General features: G+C 36.3%; 1 protein-coding gene and 1 pseudogene across 3 annotated transcripts in view; one reads left to right on the top strand and one right to left on the bottom strand.

Annotated features, from left to right (window-relative positions):
* SUGCT (succinyl-CoA:glutarate-CoA transferase) overlaps positions 1 to 19042 on the bottom strand; it is a 684028-nt gene that overhangs the window by 422147 nt on the left and 242839 nt on the right. For all 3 annotated transcript variants that reach the window (XM_076006291.1, XM_076006292.1, XM_012752259.3), the window contains exon 11: positions 12070 to 12167. In XM_076006291.1, the coding sequence (XP_075862406.1) occupies positions 12070 to 12167 (98 nt within the window). The remainder of the gene's footprint in view (positions 1 to 12069; positions 12168 to 19042) is intronic.
* LOC142872894 (SIN3-HDAC complex-associated factor pseudogene) lies at positions 1123 to 2028 on the top strand (annotated as a pseudogene).

The raw sequence follows: 19042 nt of genomic DNA on the forward strand, positions 1-19042 counted from the left end.
GACAAGAGAAGAATATTAAGGGTATCTAAATCAGGAAAGAAGAAGTGAAATTATCGCTCTTTGCTGATGATACAATCTTGTATCTAGATTCCATCAAGACCGTCCTGGAACTGACAAATAAATTCAGCAAAGTCTCAGGTTACAAAATCAATGTACGTAAATCACTAGCTTTTCTATATGCTAATAACAGTCAAGCCAAGAGTCAAATCAAAGATTCAATGCCACTCACAATATCTACAAAGAAAATGAAATACTTAGGAATATACTTAACCAAGGAGATGAAAGATCTCTACAAGGAGAACTATGAAACTCTGAGAAACAAAATCTCAGATAATACAAACAAATGGAAAAATATATCATGCTCATGGATTGGTATAATCAACATTGTTAAATGTTCATATTACCCAAAGTGACTTACAAATTCAATGCAATCCCCATCAAGCTACCAATGTCATACTTCACAAATCTAGAAAAAATAATTCTACGCTTTGTTTGGAACCAGAAAAGAGCCCAAGTAGCCAAAGCAATCTTAAGCAAAAAAAAAAAAAACAAATATAGAGGCATCAAGGCACCAGGCTTCAAGATATGCTACAAGGCTATAGTAACCCAAAGACCATGGTATTAGTACAAAAATAAAGACAGAGCAATGTAACAGGACTGAGAACCCAGATATAAAACCATCTACCTACAATCAACTGATCTTTGACAAAGCAGACAACAACGTACGATGGGGAAAAGAAGCCCTCTTTAATAAATGGTGCTGGGAAAATTGGACAGCCACATGCAGAAGAATGAAACAGGACCTTTACCTCTCATAATTCACAAAAATTAATTCAAGATCGACAAAAGAGTTAGATCCAAGGCATGAAACTATAAGAATTCTAGAGGAAAATATAAGAGGGAACTCTTCTAGATATTGCCCTAAGCAAAGAATTTATGAAAAATATCCCAATGAACTCCGGAGGGATGCGGATGCGACAATGAGAGCAACACGCGGTCGCTCAGGAGCGGCCCCGGCTTCCAGACGCCTGCTCTCCTCGGACCACGCCCAAGAGCGCCTGGTGCCCGGGGTGTCTTCGGAGCCTGAAGTTTTGCTCCCCATTTGTTCACCTGTGGCGTAGACTGTTGCCCAGAAGAAAAGATGTTTGGTTTTCACAAGCCAAAGATGTACCGAAGTATAGAGGGCTGCTGTATTTGCAGAGCTAAGTCCTCCAGTTCTCGATTCACTGACAGTAAACGCTATGAAAAGGACTTCCAGAGCTGTTTTGGGTTGCATGAAACTCGTTCGGGAGACATCTGCAATGCCTTTGTCCTGCTTGTGAAAAGATGGAAGAAGTTGCCAGCAGGATCAAAAAAAAAAACTGGAATCATGTGGTAGATGTAAGGGCAGGACCCAGCCTAAAGACTACATTGAAACCAAAGAAAGTGAAAACTCTGTCTGGAAACAGGATAAAAAGCTACCAGATCAGTAAACTGCAGAAGGAATTTAAACGTCATAATTCTGATGCTCACAGTACCACCTCAAGTGCCTCCCCAGCTCAGTCTCCGTGTTATAGTAACCAGTCAGATGATGGCTCAGATACAGAGATGGCTTCTGGTTCTAATAGAACACCAGTTTTTTCCTTTTTAGATCTCACATACTGGAAAAGACAGAAAATATGTTGTGGGATTATCTACAAAGGCCGTTTTGGGGAAGTCCTCATCGACACACATCTATTCAAGCCTTGCTGCAGCAATAAGAAAGCAGCTGCTGAGAAGCCGGAGGAGCAGGGCCCAGAGCCTCTGCCCATCTCCACTCAGGAGTGGTGACTGAGGTTTTTATGTAGAAGGGGAACAAAAAATGATTTAAGTTTTGAAAAGACCACAAAGCAACAAGCTGGCCCTCCTATTTTTAACTTGGATACCTGCTATTCTGCCAAAAGACAACTTCTAGAATAGTTTCGAATGGGTTATTTTCCCCCCAGTTCCACAACCTCTGAAGCCAGTGTCTAGCTTACTAAAAAAAGAATTGTATATAATATTTAAGATGCTGAGTATTGCATAGGAAAGCTGAATGCTGCTGTAAAGTGCTCTTTAAGTCTTCTTTTTTTTTTAAATCCCCTTCTAATGAATGAAACTAAGGGGAATTTCAGGGGACAGTGATGGGATTTGTTGTATGATAAACAGTATGTAGTTTTAGTCTTTCTATATTGAGAAGCAGTGGTTGGGGCATATTTTAAGATGGCTGACTACACTTGTTTTCCCTCATGATAATAAAGTTGTCATAACTCAGCAACACAGACTTGCTCCTAGAGGTAATTGTTAAGAATTTTGAAATATTAAGGTCTTGCCAAGGTTCTGATGATTCAAACCTGTACTACTGATTATTAAGCAGGACAGACTGAGCTTTCTGTTAGAAATACCTTGAAGGAAAAAGTAATTTCTAAATATACAGAGAGGTCAACTTGACTGTATATTTTGCATCCTGTGCCACCTCCCTTCATATTAATATTTGATACGGATTTTAATTTATGTGAAATTTCTAAAGCAGAATGAAAGCTCTTTTGGGGGGAATGGCAAATCTTTGGGATAGGTGAGACCCGAGGTGAATAGTACCAAAGCGTTACCCTACGGTAGACAGCACACTTGATTAAAAATGTTAAACTATCTGAGAAATAAAATGTTCAAGTCTTCAAGATGGGACAAAACAAAGGTTGATGCTTTTGGGGGCGTATTTTCTTAGAGGGCTTGCCAAGTATGTAAATAATTGACTTTGTTTGTGTTACATGACTGTTGATGACTTCATTGAAAATCTGCACAATTCAGTTTTAGCTCTGGATTACTTCAGTTGACCTTTGTGAAGATTTTATCTGTGTAGAGTGGATGTTTGACTTGTTTTAACCTATTAGGGTTTTTATTGTTTTTCACTCTATATTTAAAGTAAAATTTACTAAAAGAAAAGAGGTGTGTGTTAATGCTAAGTGGGTTGGTTTTGGTTTGGCTTCTGTTATTCAGGCTTTTTGAACATTGAAATATCCTGAACTTGGAGTTCTTCAATTCTAAAATTCTCATTAAAAGCCTCTCACTTGAACCCAAACCAAAGTACTCTTCTTGCCTCTTTTCTAAAAGTTCAGGAGAAAAATATCACCAGTTCAGACTTATTTTCATAATGAGGGAGGAGCATTTGCCTCCCTTATAATGACATGACTCAGTGCTTATTTTTTAAACTGGATTTTAAAAATTGGATAGTGTAACAATAAGGAGTGAGCCACTTTTTATGGACACCCTATAGTTTTATAGTTCTTACTCTAAACATTTGATATTTCCTCCTTTTGGAAAAAAACCTATATGCTATAAGCCACCATATGCATAGACTACACAGCTGGTTGGATCGGCTCTCTCACAGCCTTTGAGGTGAATTACAAGAGTCCAGCCATTATCATCCTCCTGAGTTATTTTGAAATGTTGTTTTTTTTTTTTTTGGTACATTTTGGCTGCAGTATTGGGGGTAGAATATACTATAATATGGATCATCTCTACTTCTGTATTTATTTATTTATTACTAGACCTCAACCACAGTCTTCTTTTTTCCCTTCCACCTCTCTTTGCCTGTAGGATGTACTGTATGTAGTCATGTACTTTGTATTAATATATTAGAAATCTACAGATCTGTTTTGTACTTTTTATACTGTTGGATACTTATAATCAAAACTTTTACTAGGGTATTGAATAAATTTAGTCTTATTAGAAAATAAAAAAATATATATCCCAATGGCAATCATGGCAACAACAAAAATTAATAAATGGGATTTGATTAAACTAAAAAGCTTTTTCACAGCTAAGGAAACAATCAACAGCGCAAATAGACAACCCACAGAATGAGTGAAAATATTTGCAAGCTACACATCTGATAAAGGGCTAATAACCAGAATTTACAACGAACTCAAGCAAATCAGCAAGGAAAAAACAATCGTATTAACAAGTTGGCAAAAGACATGAACAGAAGCTTCTCAAAAGAAGAAAGACAAATGGCCAATAAACATATGAAAAATGCTCAATGTCACTAATCATCATGGAAATGCTAATTAAAACCAGAATTAGATATAATCATACCACAGTTACAATGACATTTATCAAAACTTCCAAAAACAATAGATGCTTACATGGTTCCATAGAGAAAGTAATGCTTATACACTGTTGGTGGGACTGCAAACTGGTACAACCTCACTGGGGATGCCTCAAAGAACTAAAAGTAGAACTACCATTTGATTCAGCAATCCCACTACTGGGTATTTACCCAAAAGATAGAAAGACTTTTTATCAACAACACACCCAGACATCCACACTCATATGTTTACTGCAGCACAATTCACAATTGCAAAGATGTGGAATCAACCCAACTGCTCATCAATTCATGAGTAGAGCAACAAAATGTCGTACATGTATACTGTGGAGTACTATTCAGCCATAAAAATGATTAATTAATACCTTTTGCAACAATCTGGATGGAAATGGATACCATTCTCCTAAGTGAAGTATCTCAGGAATGAAAAAACAAACACCACATGTACTCACTATTAAATTTAGAACTCACTGATGAGCACACATGTGCACAGAGGGAAGTATAACTCAGTGCTAATCAACCAAGGTGGAGGAGGTAAAAGGGGAGGGGTAAAAACCTACCTAACGGGTACTATGAACACTATTTGGATGATGGGCACACCTTTAGCCAGGACTCAAGCATTACAAAATGATCCATAACCTAAAACATTTGTAACCCTTTAATATTTTGAAATAGAAAAAAATAATTGGGGAACTGTAATGTATGATTCTCTAAGGATTGAGATTATCCTCAAACAGACTGAGCACTCCCACAGGCTCATACTGTGCTAGCTGCTTTCAGGCCTGTTCCTGTGTTTCAATTCTCATTGTGATGTAGGTATTGTTACATATATCTGATTTGGGAGAACCTGAGCTTTAGGGCTGATCAATGGAAACTAGGGTCTCAAATTCAGGTCTTCTGACATTCTTTGATCATAATACAACTCTCTACTTAGTTCAGAGTCCTCATTTCCAACCACCATTGCTCTCTTCTTTTTGTTTCATAGGACCAGACATTGGGGATCTTCCCTCTCTTTCCTTTGGCCAGTTCTGCCATACTTGGAAAGCTTTGCACATTGTTGGTTCACACATTCATTAACAGAAAGAACATCGATTGAGTGTTGGAAACCCAAATAGGCACTAGAAATAAAAATCAAAAAGACGTAGTCTCTGCCTTAAGAAATTCACTGTCTTTTCAAGGAGGAGGAGAAGTAAATGACTGATGACAGCTGAGTGTGGTATATGCTTTGATGCAGCAGCATAAGAGGGGAGGCCTAGAACAGACAAGCAAGGCAGGAAAAGCTTCTAAAACTTGTGCTTATTTTAAAGGACTGGTAGTAGCCAGTGAGATTAGGAAGCTTCATTATTGTTTATTGTTAAGCAATGAGCATGTGAGAAGACACAGAGGATTAAAAGAGCAGTACACATTATAAGGAGCAGCACGTGGCTGTGTGGCTATAGCAAAGCCAACAAGGTAGGAGGTGTAATTACATGTGTTAAGGTAAATGATTTGAATTTATCATTAAAGCTGCTGAGAGCCCCAGAAAGACCCAGGCAGGGAAGTGGAATGATCAAATTTGCCTAATGGTATCAAGATATCAGGGTTTTCTTAGTTAACATTAGATTTAGGCACATTTGAAGTTACAGTTCCTCTCTTAACTGCCAAGAAATATTCCAGATCCAACTCTACAATATTTTGCAGAAGTCTATTCAAAATAATTTGACATCAAATTTTGAAAATGATCAGATTAGAGGAACGTCATTAATAAGCCCTTGATTCAACAAATATTTGTTTAGCACTTCTGTTTTGAAGACCTTGAATTAGGGCATTTATTAATAATTTCACAATTTTAATATAGTAAACTCTAAAAATAAGTAAATATTCAATCATATGTCAGAAACTTAAGAAAATATCAAATTATCCAAAACCAAAAATAATTATTCATTTTAGTAAAGGAATTGCCACAGTATTTTAAAAGGTGAATTTACCTAAAGCTGTCAGTTTTATTTATGTTGACTTACTATATTGACATGCACTTGCTTTATATGTGTAACATTTTTCCAAAACCAGTTTAAATGTTGTCATCTGCATCTTTCCAAACTACAGATGCTCCTTGACTTAGGATGGAATTACATTCTGATAAAACCCATTGTAAGTAGAAAACATCATAAGATGAAAAGGTATTTAACATACCTGACCAACTGAACATCATAGCTTAGCCTAGCCTAGCCTTAAACATGCTCAGACTCTTATAGTAGTGAGTCTACTGGGAGCTACTGCTCACTGCCACTGCCCAGCATCACAAGAGATGATCATACCACATATATCACTAGCCTGAAAAAGACCAAAATTCAAAATTCGAAGTGTGATTTCTACTGAATGCATATCACTCTTGCACCATCATAAAGTCAAAAAATTCTAAGTTGGGCAAAACAGTAAGTTGGGGACCATCTCTATTTCTTTTCTTCTCCCATGTTTTTTTTTCTTCTTCTTGCTATAAAATTACACTCAGGTCAATATTTCCTTCTTCGAATTAAATTTTTCTTCATCTGCTTAATTCTATTTGTCCCTCAAGACCCATCTCAAATGGCATCTTCTCCAGGAAGCCTTCCCTGACTTTCCCAGATTAAAATAATAGTAGTTGCCCTTCCCTGGGTTCCTCCAGGCAGTTTGTGCATGTTTACCCTGGCACTTCCCACACCCTACCTACATAAATCTATGCTTGACTTGTTTGTTTTCTTGACTTACTCAAGAGCCCAGGCTTCACCTTTCATCTCTGTATCTGTAGTATCAGGGTATACAGTCCATGGCCAATAAATGTTGGTGAAGAGAGGAAGAGAGGAGAAATAAAAATGAATTTTATCTCTATTAATATTTTCTCCATTGTTTCTCTTTTCTTTCATTCTCATTTCATGTCTTCCTATTATTTCTCCCCAACCACTAATACATCATCTTTATCCTTCTCTTTTTGGTTTCCATACACATCACAACTTTCAATCGCCCTCTTGAGGTCCTAACTATTGTAAAAATGCTGATCCGGTGTGTGAGTAGCACAAGTTTAAGAGTTTGTTGCTCCTTGGCATTGCAAAGAAGAGGTTTGTTTTATCTGGCCCTGGATTAGTCTCCATTAGATCTCCTCTTCTGTTTTTTAGCTAGGGATTTTTAACATGCTTTAACTTTTAGTTTTCAATGTTAGCAGCTGGGTAAACAGACTCTCTGCAACACCGTGGATAAAATGGCAAGCTCCAGGGGAAAGTCTTCCATCTTTAGATTAATAAAAAAAAGACTTGCTCACAGCCATGGTGGGGGAATAGTAACACCTGAGAGCATGTGAGGGGAATTGTGTGTGCTAGCTGTGGAAAGGAAGCTGATGACCAAAACAGGCAGCTGCTGTCCTGAATGAGGCTGACCGTCTTCAGAGAGTAGTATCAAACTGTACTTAGCAAGAATAACAGAGAAGTGAGGTGAGTGACTGACATCTCTGGTTAAGTACTTTCAAAAGAGTCTACAAATTTCATAGTAGAATCACCTGATTCCAAAAAGTTTTAAAAAATGCTCACCATGGGCAGGGAGAGAAGTATTCAAAAATTGCTCCCCCCCCAAAAAAAAAAATACTTTGGAAGGAAGATTTTGAAACACAAGAGGAAAGCTATGTGTATATTTAGGAGAGCAGACTTTGTAAAAACCCATACATGCTTCTGTTTTGACTTTTGGATATTAAATTGGGTGTAAGGGGTGAGAATTTTTTTAAAAATAAACACAGTGAGTCCATCATTCCTAGAGTTTGTTTTTAAAGTTATGTGCCGTGCAAAATCACTCTCACAAATCCTTCTACATATTTACATATTTCAAAGATTTTCTAAAATAAAAATATAGGCTGACAAAAGTGTCTATGAGAATTAAAGGAAAGTGCTTAGTATGTAATGTTTAATAACAGACAACAGGCAAAAATATGGTACTCACATGGTATTGTAGTTACCATGTGAGTAACTATAATTACTACAACTACTGTTACTAAAGCTATACTTTTACTATAGAAATGACTGACAAACCACATTTTTAAAAATTGTAGCATGTATATCAACATGTTCAAAAAAAAAGATTAGAAGACAAATGACTAACAGGCAGAGCCTGTTAGCTGCAATACTTTTGTGGAAGCAAATTTTTTTTAAAAAGATTATATGAAAAATATGGAAAACTAACTTCTTAAGCCCATCAAAACAAATGTTTTGTGGAAGGGCTAAAAAAAATAGAAAACAACAAAGGAAACATGTCTTTTAGAAAGTCTGCAAAGGTGAAAGTCCAAGAGGGCAAGGATTTTTGTCTATTTTTCAGTGCACATTCCCAGTGCCCAAAACAGTCCCTGGCACAAAGTAGGTGTTTGATAAATATTTGTTGCACAAATAAGTGACAGTGAACGAATGAATGGATGAATGAATGAATAAGAAGCATATGCCCTTTAAACTCAGGCTCTCTGACCTCTCCAGGTGAGCAAGGAGGTCTTGCTGACTCTGTGGTGCTGAAATACTTTGAACTGTACCATGTAGAGTATTCCCTTCAAGAATTCTCTTCAGGTTAGATAGAAAATAGAAGTTGCTGATAAACAAACTCATTTCTGACCAAAAAAAAAAAATTCTTTATTTCACAAGGTTAAGAAACTACTTTGTCACAAGGGCTGTCATGACTTTCACAACAGGCTCTGCCTGCCACCTCCTCTACCCTCTCTGAACCCAACCACCGCCGCTCTTCCTCTTGCTCCCAGCTCAAGGCACACTATCCTCTGCGCTACTCCTTAAACTCTGCCTAGGATCCTTCTCCCAGATATCTGCAGGCCCTCCTCCCACATCTTGTCTCACTTCTTGCAGGCCTCTGCTCAAATGTCACTTTATCAGAGAAGCCCTCTCTGACCAGCCTAAATGAAATAGCCAGCCTCACACACACTTCTGGCACTCCTCCTTTGCCTTCCCTGCATTATTTTTCAGTAATTTACTTTATCTGTTTCTTTCTGTTCTCTATCACCAATGCTTGGTATAGTCAGTGCCTACTACATCGTAAGTGCTCAGTAAATACTTATTAAGTGAATAAACAAACAAGGACACAGTAACATTTCATGCGCCACTTCAAGGAGGCAATGTGATACATGGAAAAGGTGTGGCCTTTTGAATTCCATTCTAACTATTCACTATGTGCCTGACCTTGAGACTAACCTCCCTAAACTTCAGAATTTTCATCATTAAAATGGAAAGAAGAATAATACTTATTTGGCATGTATTTGGCATCCATCAAATGTTGGTTCCTCTCCTTCCCTTCTCCCGACCTCCGTTTTGTGGTTGGGAGCTAATGTAACTCTGTTGTTAGGAAACAAAGTGATTCACAAGTTGAGATGGCTACAAAATGAAAGTCATGGTGTGCTGACCAGGACTCGAATGTTGAGCAGACCCCTGAGCAACAACATTCCCAACAACAACTGACGCTGGTTGTGCTTGCATTGGACAACTGACAAGGCACAGAAAGGACACCTTTTTTCCTGGAGGTGCTGTCATGTGACTGGGAACTCAGATAGAGATATTAGAGGGTAGTTTCACGGGGATAAAGAACTGGCCTTGAAGCATGACTCTGTTTCAGAATAATAGCAAATCTGAGAATCATTTCAGAGACGAAACAAAAGAAACTGAATGGGAGTATGGCTGGAGCAGAGGCTTCCTACAGAAGCAGTTATGAGAAAAGTTGGACCGAAATGGTGATGTCAGATTGTGGAAGATCCTGGATGTCAGACTGAAGAGACCAGATTTAATCCTGTAATTTATGGAGAGCCACTAAATTTTTTGAATAGTGAGAAAACAGAGACTCATATAATGAAAATGATAATTTTTAAAGCACTTGCAGAGACTTCTGAAAGTCAAGCACTAATAATGAATCCAGTGACATTGGTTCAGAAAAACAAATGACAAGGTTATAAGTGGGAATGAATCAATATTCCAATCTTCCCTGGTTGTCACTGTTTGAACCACCATGGAGGAGAAAAGACTTAAGCTGGAGGAGACCTGAAGAACTGCACATCCTAAGAGAGCACCCAAAAATGTCAACACATGAGCAGAAGAAAGCACAAAACCTGGCCTCGAGGCAATCAACCAAGGGCTCTATCTGCAGTCTGTGTTTTAACAGCAGCACCTATGATAATGTGACCTCTTTCCCAAATTTCCTCTCTTCAAACTACCCTCCTAGTCTCTTCCTTGTAGTTTGTTCCTTATTCCTTGTTAGTTCTAAATAAAATCTACCAACCTGTTGTGTTCCAAAATGAAAAAAAAAACCCACTTTCATATATATATATATGAAACCAGCAAGAATAAAGTGACAAATTACTTAATTCACCCCAATGAGGGAAAATAGAAATTAATCTGTTACAGATGCTGCCAAAAGTCTTTCTACATTTGAATCCTATAATAGAATTGAGCAGAGAAATAAAATTTTAGCATATAGGAAACCAATGACTTAACTTTGTGGTTCTTGAAGCTATAAAAGTGCTGGCAACTAAATAACCAAGATGACACTTGTATCTGCCTAGGTTTTGTATTTTTCTTGGGATTCACTCTTCTCACAGCATGGACATGATTTATTTAGACTATCAAAGAGCTTTTGATAAGGTTCTCACAAGTGGCTATTATTGAAACTTGGTAACCATGGTGTGAAAGGAAAAAGTCATATCAATGAATTAAATGAATTAAAAATGCTTGAGATGCAAAGATACAAAAAGCAGAAATAAATGGCCAATTCTCATGTGGAGAAAGGTTAATCACTGAGGGCTCTGGGGCTTTGCGGTAGAATTGGAGTTATATTTAACTAATGACCAGGAAAGGGGCACCCAAGTCTCATTCCCCCACTCTGTGTATATCAGTCCCACACACAGAGCCCCTATTGATGTGAAGAGCACTTAGCACATGGAAAAGATACAGGCAGTGTAGAGAAGTCTTTAAAATCTAGGAAAGAGAAAAAGTAGGTAAATGAATGTTGACTCAGATACTCATGTAGAGATCCCCAAATACAAAGGGAACAGAAATAAAAATAACATTAGCATAATTTTATTTTTAAGAACTTTGATATATACTACATGTAAACACATGGGCCTCTTCAAAAGACTGGATATTTGAACAAAAGTATCCAATTTATTGGCATGATGAGAGCAAATTTTCAATATTGCAGAACAGTAAATGCAGGCATTTGGATCCCCCAAAACTATTTCTACAGATTGAGAAGATATATAGAGGAAGAAAAGTGAAACTAATAGGAAAAAGTAAAAATTATTACTTTTTTTCAGACAAATGTGAAATATTGGTATAGGTGTTACAAAAGAACAACCAGACGTGAAAAAAATAATTTTGAAATCAAATAATTAATTAGCATTAATTAATTAATATTTTATGACCCATAATTCACCATGGCATTTTCAATGACTCAGAAATAACATCATGATTCACAAGAGGGGCTCAGAAAAGCCAACAAACTATTGACCTCACTTCCCTCTGCCTTAGTTTCCTCATCTGTAAAACAGGAATAATTGAATTTACCTCATGGGATGATTATAAGGGTTAAATGAAATAATGTACATAGAGCATTTAACACATTAAAAGTATAAAATAATGTTTCATTATCTGTTTAATTATTATTGTTGCTGTTGTTATTACTAATCATGATATACTAAACCCAAACAGTTACAAGCCACAGAGAAACAACTTAATTCAAGTCATTGTCATTTTCTTATTTGTATCATTGTTTTGACTCAGTACTTAATAAAACATATAAAATGCTTTCAAACGCTTTTGAACAAAAGAAAAAAACATACCTTTGAAATATCTTTCCACTAACAAATTTTGCGAAGTGGAAGAAAATTAAAAATTGGTCCAAACAAGCCAAGAAAAACCCACAAAGCACTAGATAGATGCTTATTACATATTAATTTTTAAATGTCTGAGTACTAGACCCAAGCTTACCGTGCAGATAGTATTTTAATAAGCTCTTTTCTATTCTGTACCCGAAGATGGTTAGTTTTGTATTTGGAGTCATCAATCAACTCAGGCAAATTCAAGATCTAAAAGATAAAAATAATTTTAAAGTGTAATTCACAAGTTTTTCATGTACCTACCTGTGGATGCTCGTGTGCAGGGCCTATTGCTCCCTTCCCAAGAATATTTCTTGCTGGTCTTTATACCTCTCAATAAAGAGGAAGAGTGACCACACAGTTAGGATGGATCATGCTGATGACTGGGTTTGCTATTTATAAGAGTTTTTTACTACATTTAAGCATGTATGTGTACATATTGGAACATAGAAGATGAGTTCCCAGACTGCCATAATAAGTCTTGTATATATGAGTATATAGAAAAAGAAGATTCTTTCTAGAGGAAATGGGAGACACAAAATCAGGTAAAACTGACCTAATCCTGAGAACCAATATCATGGATGTCTACACTTATATGAATCCCATAATCAACATATACCTTGTAGATATATTTACTCATTTGTTGCACATGTAAATAGAATTATATTATCTGTCCCAATAGTTCTATCCAGTATGTTATACAAGCTGCTAAAATAAAGGGAAAGCATATACATTTGCCCAAATGCTCAAAATTAAAACAATGTCAAATTAAAAGATCTTCTTCCTATAGAAGTGTCACTATTTTTTATCAATGTCTCCCTGAAGAAATACCAACCAGAAATGTTTTTATATACTTCCTCTTTTTCTCCTCCTCAATAAAAGGAAAATCTATCTTGCAAATCCCTTTGGAAATCTTTCAATTTTAACAAGACCATAATGAAAGTACCAAGTGGATTTGGGATGGAAAAGAAGTTTTACAAAGAATGTGTGGAGGCAGTGTTTGGCAGTTGTGTTGGAAAGTCAGACAGAGCATTTATGGGCTGGGGGAAGGCCCTGTGGCCTACAGAAAGCTTCATTGACTTTATTTATGTATTTTCTTTCAATATAAACATTTAATGGTTTCATTTGTTTCCCACAGTTTAAATAAAATCAATCCACTAATCATCTTACAAAGAAGAGAAAACTGAAGAAGATTCCCCGAAGGAAAGAGACCATCTCAATGGTATAATTTCTCTTTCACATGTTCCACTTATTCATTTCCTTTAGGAATAATAAAGACAGTATTACTCTCTACAGATTTTAAAAAGCAAAACCACTTATAATGCCCTTTCTAGAAACCTCCCTGTCATCACACCTGATCCCAGAATCAGCCTCAACGATTGTCCAGCAGTGGGAAACCCTCCTTCCCTAAGAGTGAATAAGTCATTTCAAGAAAAAGCAAGTGTCTTCACTAAGTCACAGGTTAAATTTATAAATCTGGCCTAACCCAGAAAACACCATCAGCTACATTAAAAAAACAAACAAAAATAACAACAAAAAAAACCCTACAAAGTGAGTGTACTCAAGGGTAACTGGGATTCTTGTGTGTCCTCTGCATTTGACTTACTACCCCTGTGTCCTTGTCTTTTCTCTCTAAAGTTGGTGTGAAATGGTCAAAATAATTATCCTTCCACCTTAGCTATGCCAGCTACCATTCAAAATATTTCTAAAGAGACATCTGCCTGGGATAAAATGAAACACAATGTACATGAAAGTGTTTGACATACTAAGCACTAAATAAATGTGAAGTATTCCAACTAGGTAGTTTCCCCCAAAAGAAATAATAAAGTATATGCTTGTTTGAAAGGAAAGGGAGAGAGGGCTCCATGAAAAATGTAGACATGGGAACATAAACTGTAATACTCTATCATCTAATGGCCTCCTGAGAGCAAAAACCAAAATCTTTATGATACCTGAAATGCTCCACACAATATGGCCCTGGTACCTCTCTGACATCACCTCCTACCATACTCTCTCTGTTTTCTCATTGCTGCAGCCATGTCAGCTTCTGGATTGACTAGGAACATGTCTATCACACTTTGGCCTCAGGACTTTTGCATCAGCTATTCCCTTGCCTAGAACTTCTTCCACCAGCATCCAGTTAGCTAACCCCTCATCTCCTTCACTGAATCTGCTCCAATGTCAACATCCTTCACCAAGTCTGCTCAAATGTCAACTACCCTGACTCCTCTATGCCAACCACAGCCTACCCTATCTGACTCAACCCCTATTCCCCTGATTCCCCATTCCCTTGTCCTTTTCTTTTCCCATAACTCTTATTATCTAACATCTTTATCATGTTTATTATTTATTGTATGTCTGTCCTGCTAGAATATAAGCTCCACAAGGTCAGATTATTCTAAATGTTTTGTTCACTGACATATCCCAAGCACTGATAACATATTTGTCAACCAACTGAATGACCCATGGATAAACAATGTGAACTCTTTGAGATATATGATCTTCAAGACATTATTCTATTCCATCAAGTCTAAGATCACCTTTTTTAATGTAGATAAAGCATCTACTTTTTTAATGTAGATGCTTCTTGTAAGCTATGGTCTCTTAAAAGAGTTGATTACCAGAAAGGAATTGTGACAGTTGTCTTTGCCTACTGGTCATAGTGTTCATGTACACTATCATCACTTTATATGCATTATTGATACAACATATGTTAAGTTCACCTGCCATTTAAAATGTCATCTAAAATAATATAGATCATACTATAATTTGGTACTGAAAGAAAAGGACTTTGTACTAATAGGAAGGCATAGAAACAAAGCATCAGTTATACTCTAAGAACTACTGGAATCTAATTTTTTGATATAGGAAAAGTAAACATCCCTTGTGAAATGTGAAGTTGCCCAACTTCTTAACAAATTCAGATCATCCAATCTCTCCTCTGCCAGTGCAAATGCTAAATAACTCCTTGCATAAGAATTTGTTGCAAATGAGTTTTCCAAGATGACAAAAATTGGTCCATTATTAATATAGCCCCACTCCAGCTTTCTTTTGTTTAGTAGTTGTATCTTTTATTTATATATTTTTCCATCCTCTAACTTAAAAATATCATTATATTTGAAATCAATTTCTTGGATATAGCATAGAGTAGGATCATGTTTTTCCTATCTTTTCTGACAACCTCTGTCTTTTAATTGGTATATTTAAACCATTCATGTTTAATGTTATCATTGATATTTTGAGATTATTTAGATTGATCATTTCACTATTTTTCTGTTTGTTTCTCTGTTTTCCCTTTCCTGACTTCTTTGGAGTTGATTGAAAGTTTTTAGTATTACATTTATCCATTTTTATTTTGGCTATATTTTTGTATAGATGTTTAATGATTGCTTTGAGAATTGTAGTATATATGCTTAACTTTTCACAATGTATTTTGAATCAATATTCTACCACTTTAAGTGTAATACAGAAAATTTACTTCCATATAGGTCCCTTTTTCTTCCCCTTTTATGTTGTTATTTGTCTGTATATTACATCTACATACACTGAAAATCCCATGTTTGCTTTCACCCAACAAGTATATTTCAAAGAATTCACTAGGAAAAGAATAGTGTATTATATTCCCCCAGATATTTACTATTTCTATTGCTTTTCATTCATTTCTGATTTTTCCATGAATGTAATGGAATGTTCCATTCACTCCTTCTGGGACTACAAGATCATAAATAAATATTGAACTTCTGCTATTGTCCCACAGGTTCCTGAGGATCGTTCTTTTTTTTTTTTTTCTGAGTGGCAAGAAGGTATCATTTTTTCTTCTCCATTGTTCAGATTGAATAATTTCTATTGATCTATCTTCAGGTTCCTTGGCATTTCTTTTATGAACTATTGAGCTCATCCAGTGAGATGTTATTTTTTTTTCTTGGTTATTATATTTTTCAGTTTTTTGATCCAGCAATCCCATTACTGGGCATCTACCCAAAAGAACAAAAGACATTCTATAAAAAAGAAGTCTTCACTAGAATGTTTATGGCAGCCCAAGTCACAATCGCAAAGATGTGGAAACAACTCAAGTACCCATCACTACATGAGTGGATTAATAAAATGTGGTGTATGTATACCATGGAGTTCTACTCAGTTACAAAAAACAATGGTGATCTTGCACCTCTTGTATTATCCTGGAGAGAGCTGGAACCCATTCTACTAAGTGAAGTATCACAAGAATGGAAAAACAAGCACCACATGTACTCACCATCAAATTGATATTAACTGATCAACACTTAAGTGCACATATAGTAATAACATTCATCAGATGTCAGGCAGATGGGAAGGGGGAAGAGAGGATGGGTATATACACACCTAATGGGTGTGGTGCTCACCATCTGGGGGATGGACACACTTGAAGCTCTGACTCAGGTAGGGCAAAGGCAATATATTTAACCTAAACATTTGTACCCCCCATAAAATGCTGAAATTAAAAAAAATAATTTAAAAAAAGAAAGATTTCCATTCAGTTCTTCTTCATATCTTCTATTTCTTTGCTGAATATTTCTACTTTCTCATTCATTTCAACAGTGTCTGTGATGCTTCTTAGAGCATTTTTATAATTGCTGTTTTAAAGCCTTTGTGAATTAATTCCAACATCTGTGTCATCTTGGCATTGACATTTATTGATTGCTTTTTCTCATGCAAGTTCTGGTTCTTCGTATGCTGAATAATTTTGGATAGTATCCTGGACATTTTGAATAGTATATTATGAGCCACTGGGTCTTGTTTAAACCCTACACAGAATTTTTGTTGTTATTAATTTTTAGCAGGCAATTGATCTGGTTAGGTCCAGGCTCCAAGTTCCAACCCACTTTCTCTGTGCTTTGATTCTAATGTTGGTTTCAAAGCTTTTGCAGTGCTGTTTGGATATGTCTTGTATATGCCCCACTTAATGGTCACACTATAACCTGGGCAATCATCTATTTGTTAATTCAATTCTCAATACCTTTGGTATGCTGATTAGGATCAGATCTATGCATGTGCAGTTCAGGGGTGAGCTCAAGAGTTCACAAATAACTTCAATGGTTGCTTTGTGAAGTTTTTCTCTTCTGTAATCTCTTTAGCATTTTCCAGTTCCCTGGGGCTCCCCTGTTGGTTATCCCACTCCCCAGATATTTTCAGGGCAGAGGCCAAGCAATGGGGAGACAGGGAAAAAAGCAATAAGAATTTACTCTTTTCTTTGGGTTCACAGCTCAGCAATGAAGAGAAAATTACTTTTCCTCAGAGTTTGGCCCCTGCTGGTTTGCTTTTGACACTGCAGGATCTCTTGAAGGCTGGGGCATTAAAAGATGGAAAGAAGGAAAAAAAACTGAAGGCTTCTGCATTCCCTCTGACATTAGAGTTCACCTTGTCATGCTCCTTTGTGCCAGGAATAAAGAGCATCTCCTAGCTAAGACTGTTGCCTGGTGCTCATTTCCAAGTACTCAGGTAAAGGAATAACTAGAGAGAAAACTGATAAATTTACTGCCAGTTTAGAGGTACTTCAAATTCTGGTTTTCTTACTATGTACTTTTCAAAGTCCTAAAATAGATTCTTCATTTATTCTGTCCAGGTTTTATCACTGTGCTCACTGGAAGAGAAAGGGAGGAATGTACTTATGCTATCCTCCCCAGAACCAGAATCTCCACACGTAATTTTTATAGAGGCCATTTATTAAGTGCATACTATGAGCCAGGACTATACTAATTGTTTTACTTCTCTAACTCATAAAACTCCACAAGTTAGATATTAGTATAGTTATATATTATAATATTCATTTTATACATAAGGAAATAGATGTCTAGAAAAGATTAAGTATCTTGCCAGGGGTCACCTGACTAATGACAAGATTCATAGTAGGTCTTAAGAGTTATGCTATAATATCCTCAGACCACCTGCTCCAAAATCAACTACAGTGCTTATTAAAATTGAAGTTTCCTATTCCTCACCCTAGATATACTAAATCAAAATCTTTGGGAATGGGGCTAAAGGACATCCCTATGCATACTAAACATGAGAACCAATGCATATTGCTTCCAATAAAAGAAGCCTTCAGTCTAAATGACTTTAAAAAGGATGTCAATATTCAATACTTCAAATACAAATACCCATTAGTGTTGGCATCAATCAGCTTAAAATAGCTTACATATGTTCACTTTCCCTATTCTTCTGTATCATGCTAAAGAACTAAAATAGTATTTGTTATAGGTTCACTGAATACACAGGAAGATTTTCTGGACCCTAAGCCTTGAATCTAATGTTCTTGCTCCCATTCAAATCCCTGCCAATGGAAGCTGCCTAATAGGGCCCCTCTCCAAGAAGTATTATTAGTCAATCAGTATATCAAATTCTAAGTTGGAGATAAACTAGGCATGAGCAAATCCCACTAATTCATCACAGAATCACACACAATAATGGCACATGTCTCCCCATCTTTCCCAATGGAACTTACTTGGCAAAAGAACAATTTTGATGGGCTCATTGTCAAAAACTGAGGACCTCACCTTCTATAATGTCAGTTTGAATGATGAACTCCTCAATAATAAGTAAATCTGAATAAAAAATACTTAGAAGAAATTTACTCGCTGTATATGACTGGGAGGGGAGGAGAACTTTGCATCAAAATAGGGGAACAGAAAATGTTTTCTTAGGTGAGAAGGTTTTTAGGGCAAGTTTACATGTAAGGATATAAATATGAAGATTTGAAAAAGTCAATCAAATTGCAGCATTCTGACGCCTAGTAAATGATGTAAATAACACTAAAATCCTACACACATAACACTTTTCATCTGAGAATCTCAAAGAGTTTTATAGACATTGCCATAATGGCTCATAACAGGGATTATCATTCCTAACTAACATGTGGGCAAATCTAGGTCAAGTATGCCATTCTCTGAGGCCCTCTGATACTCTCTCCTTTTTAAAAGATGTGTAATAACACACTATAACAATAAATCATATTTTAGTACTAAACTTATGGCAAATATTCTGCTTTGAAATAAAAATCTCTTTCAAAAAATGTTCTTACGGTTATTTATGAGGAAGTTCAAAAGTTTCAA

The sequence above is a fragment of the Microcebus murinus genome, chromosome 9 (assembly GCF_040939455.1).
Source record: "Microcebus murinus isolate Inina chromosome 9, M.murinus_Inina_mat1.0, whole genome shotgun sequence".
Taxonomy (NCBI): domain Eukaryota; kingdom Metazoa; phylum Chordata; class Mammalia; order Primates; family Cheirogaleidae; genus Microcebus; species Microcebus murinus.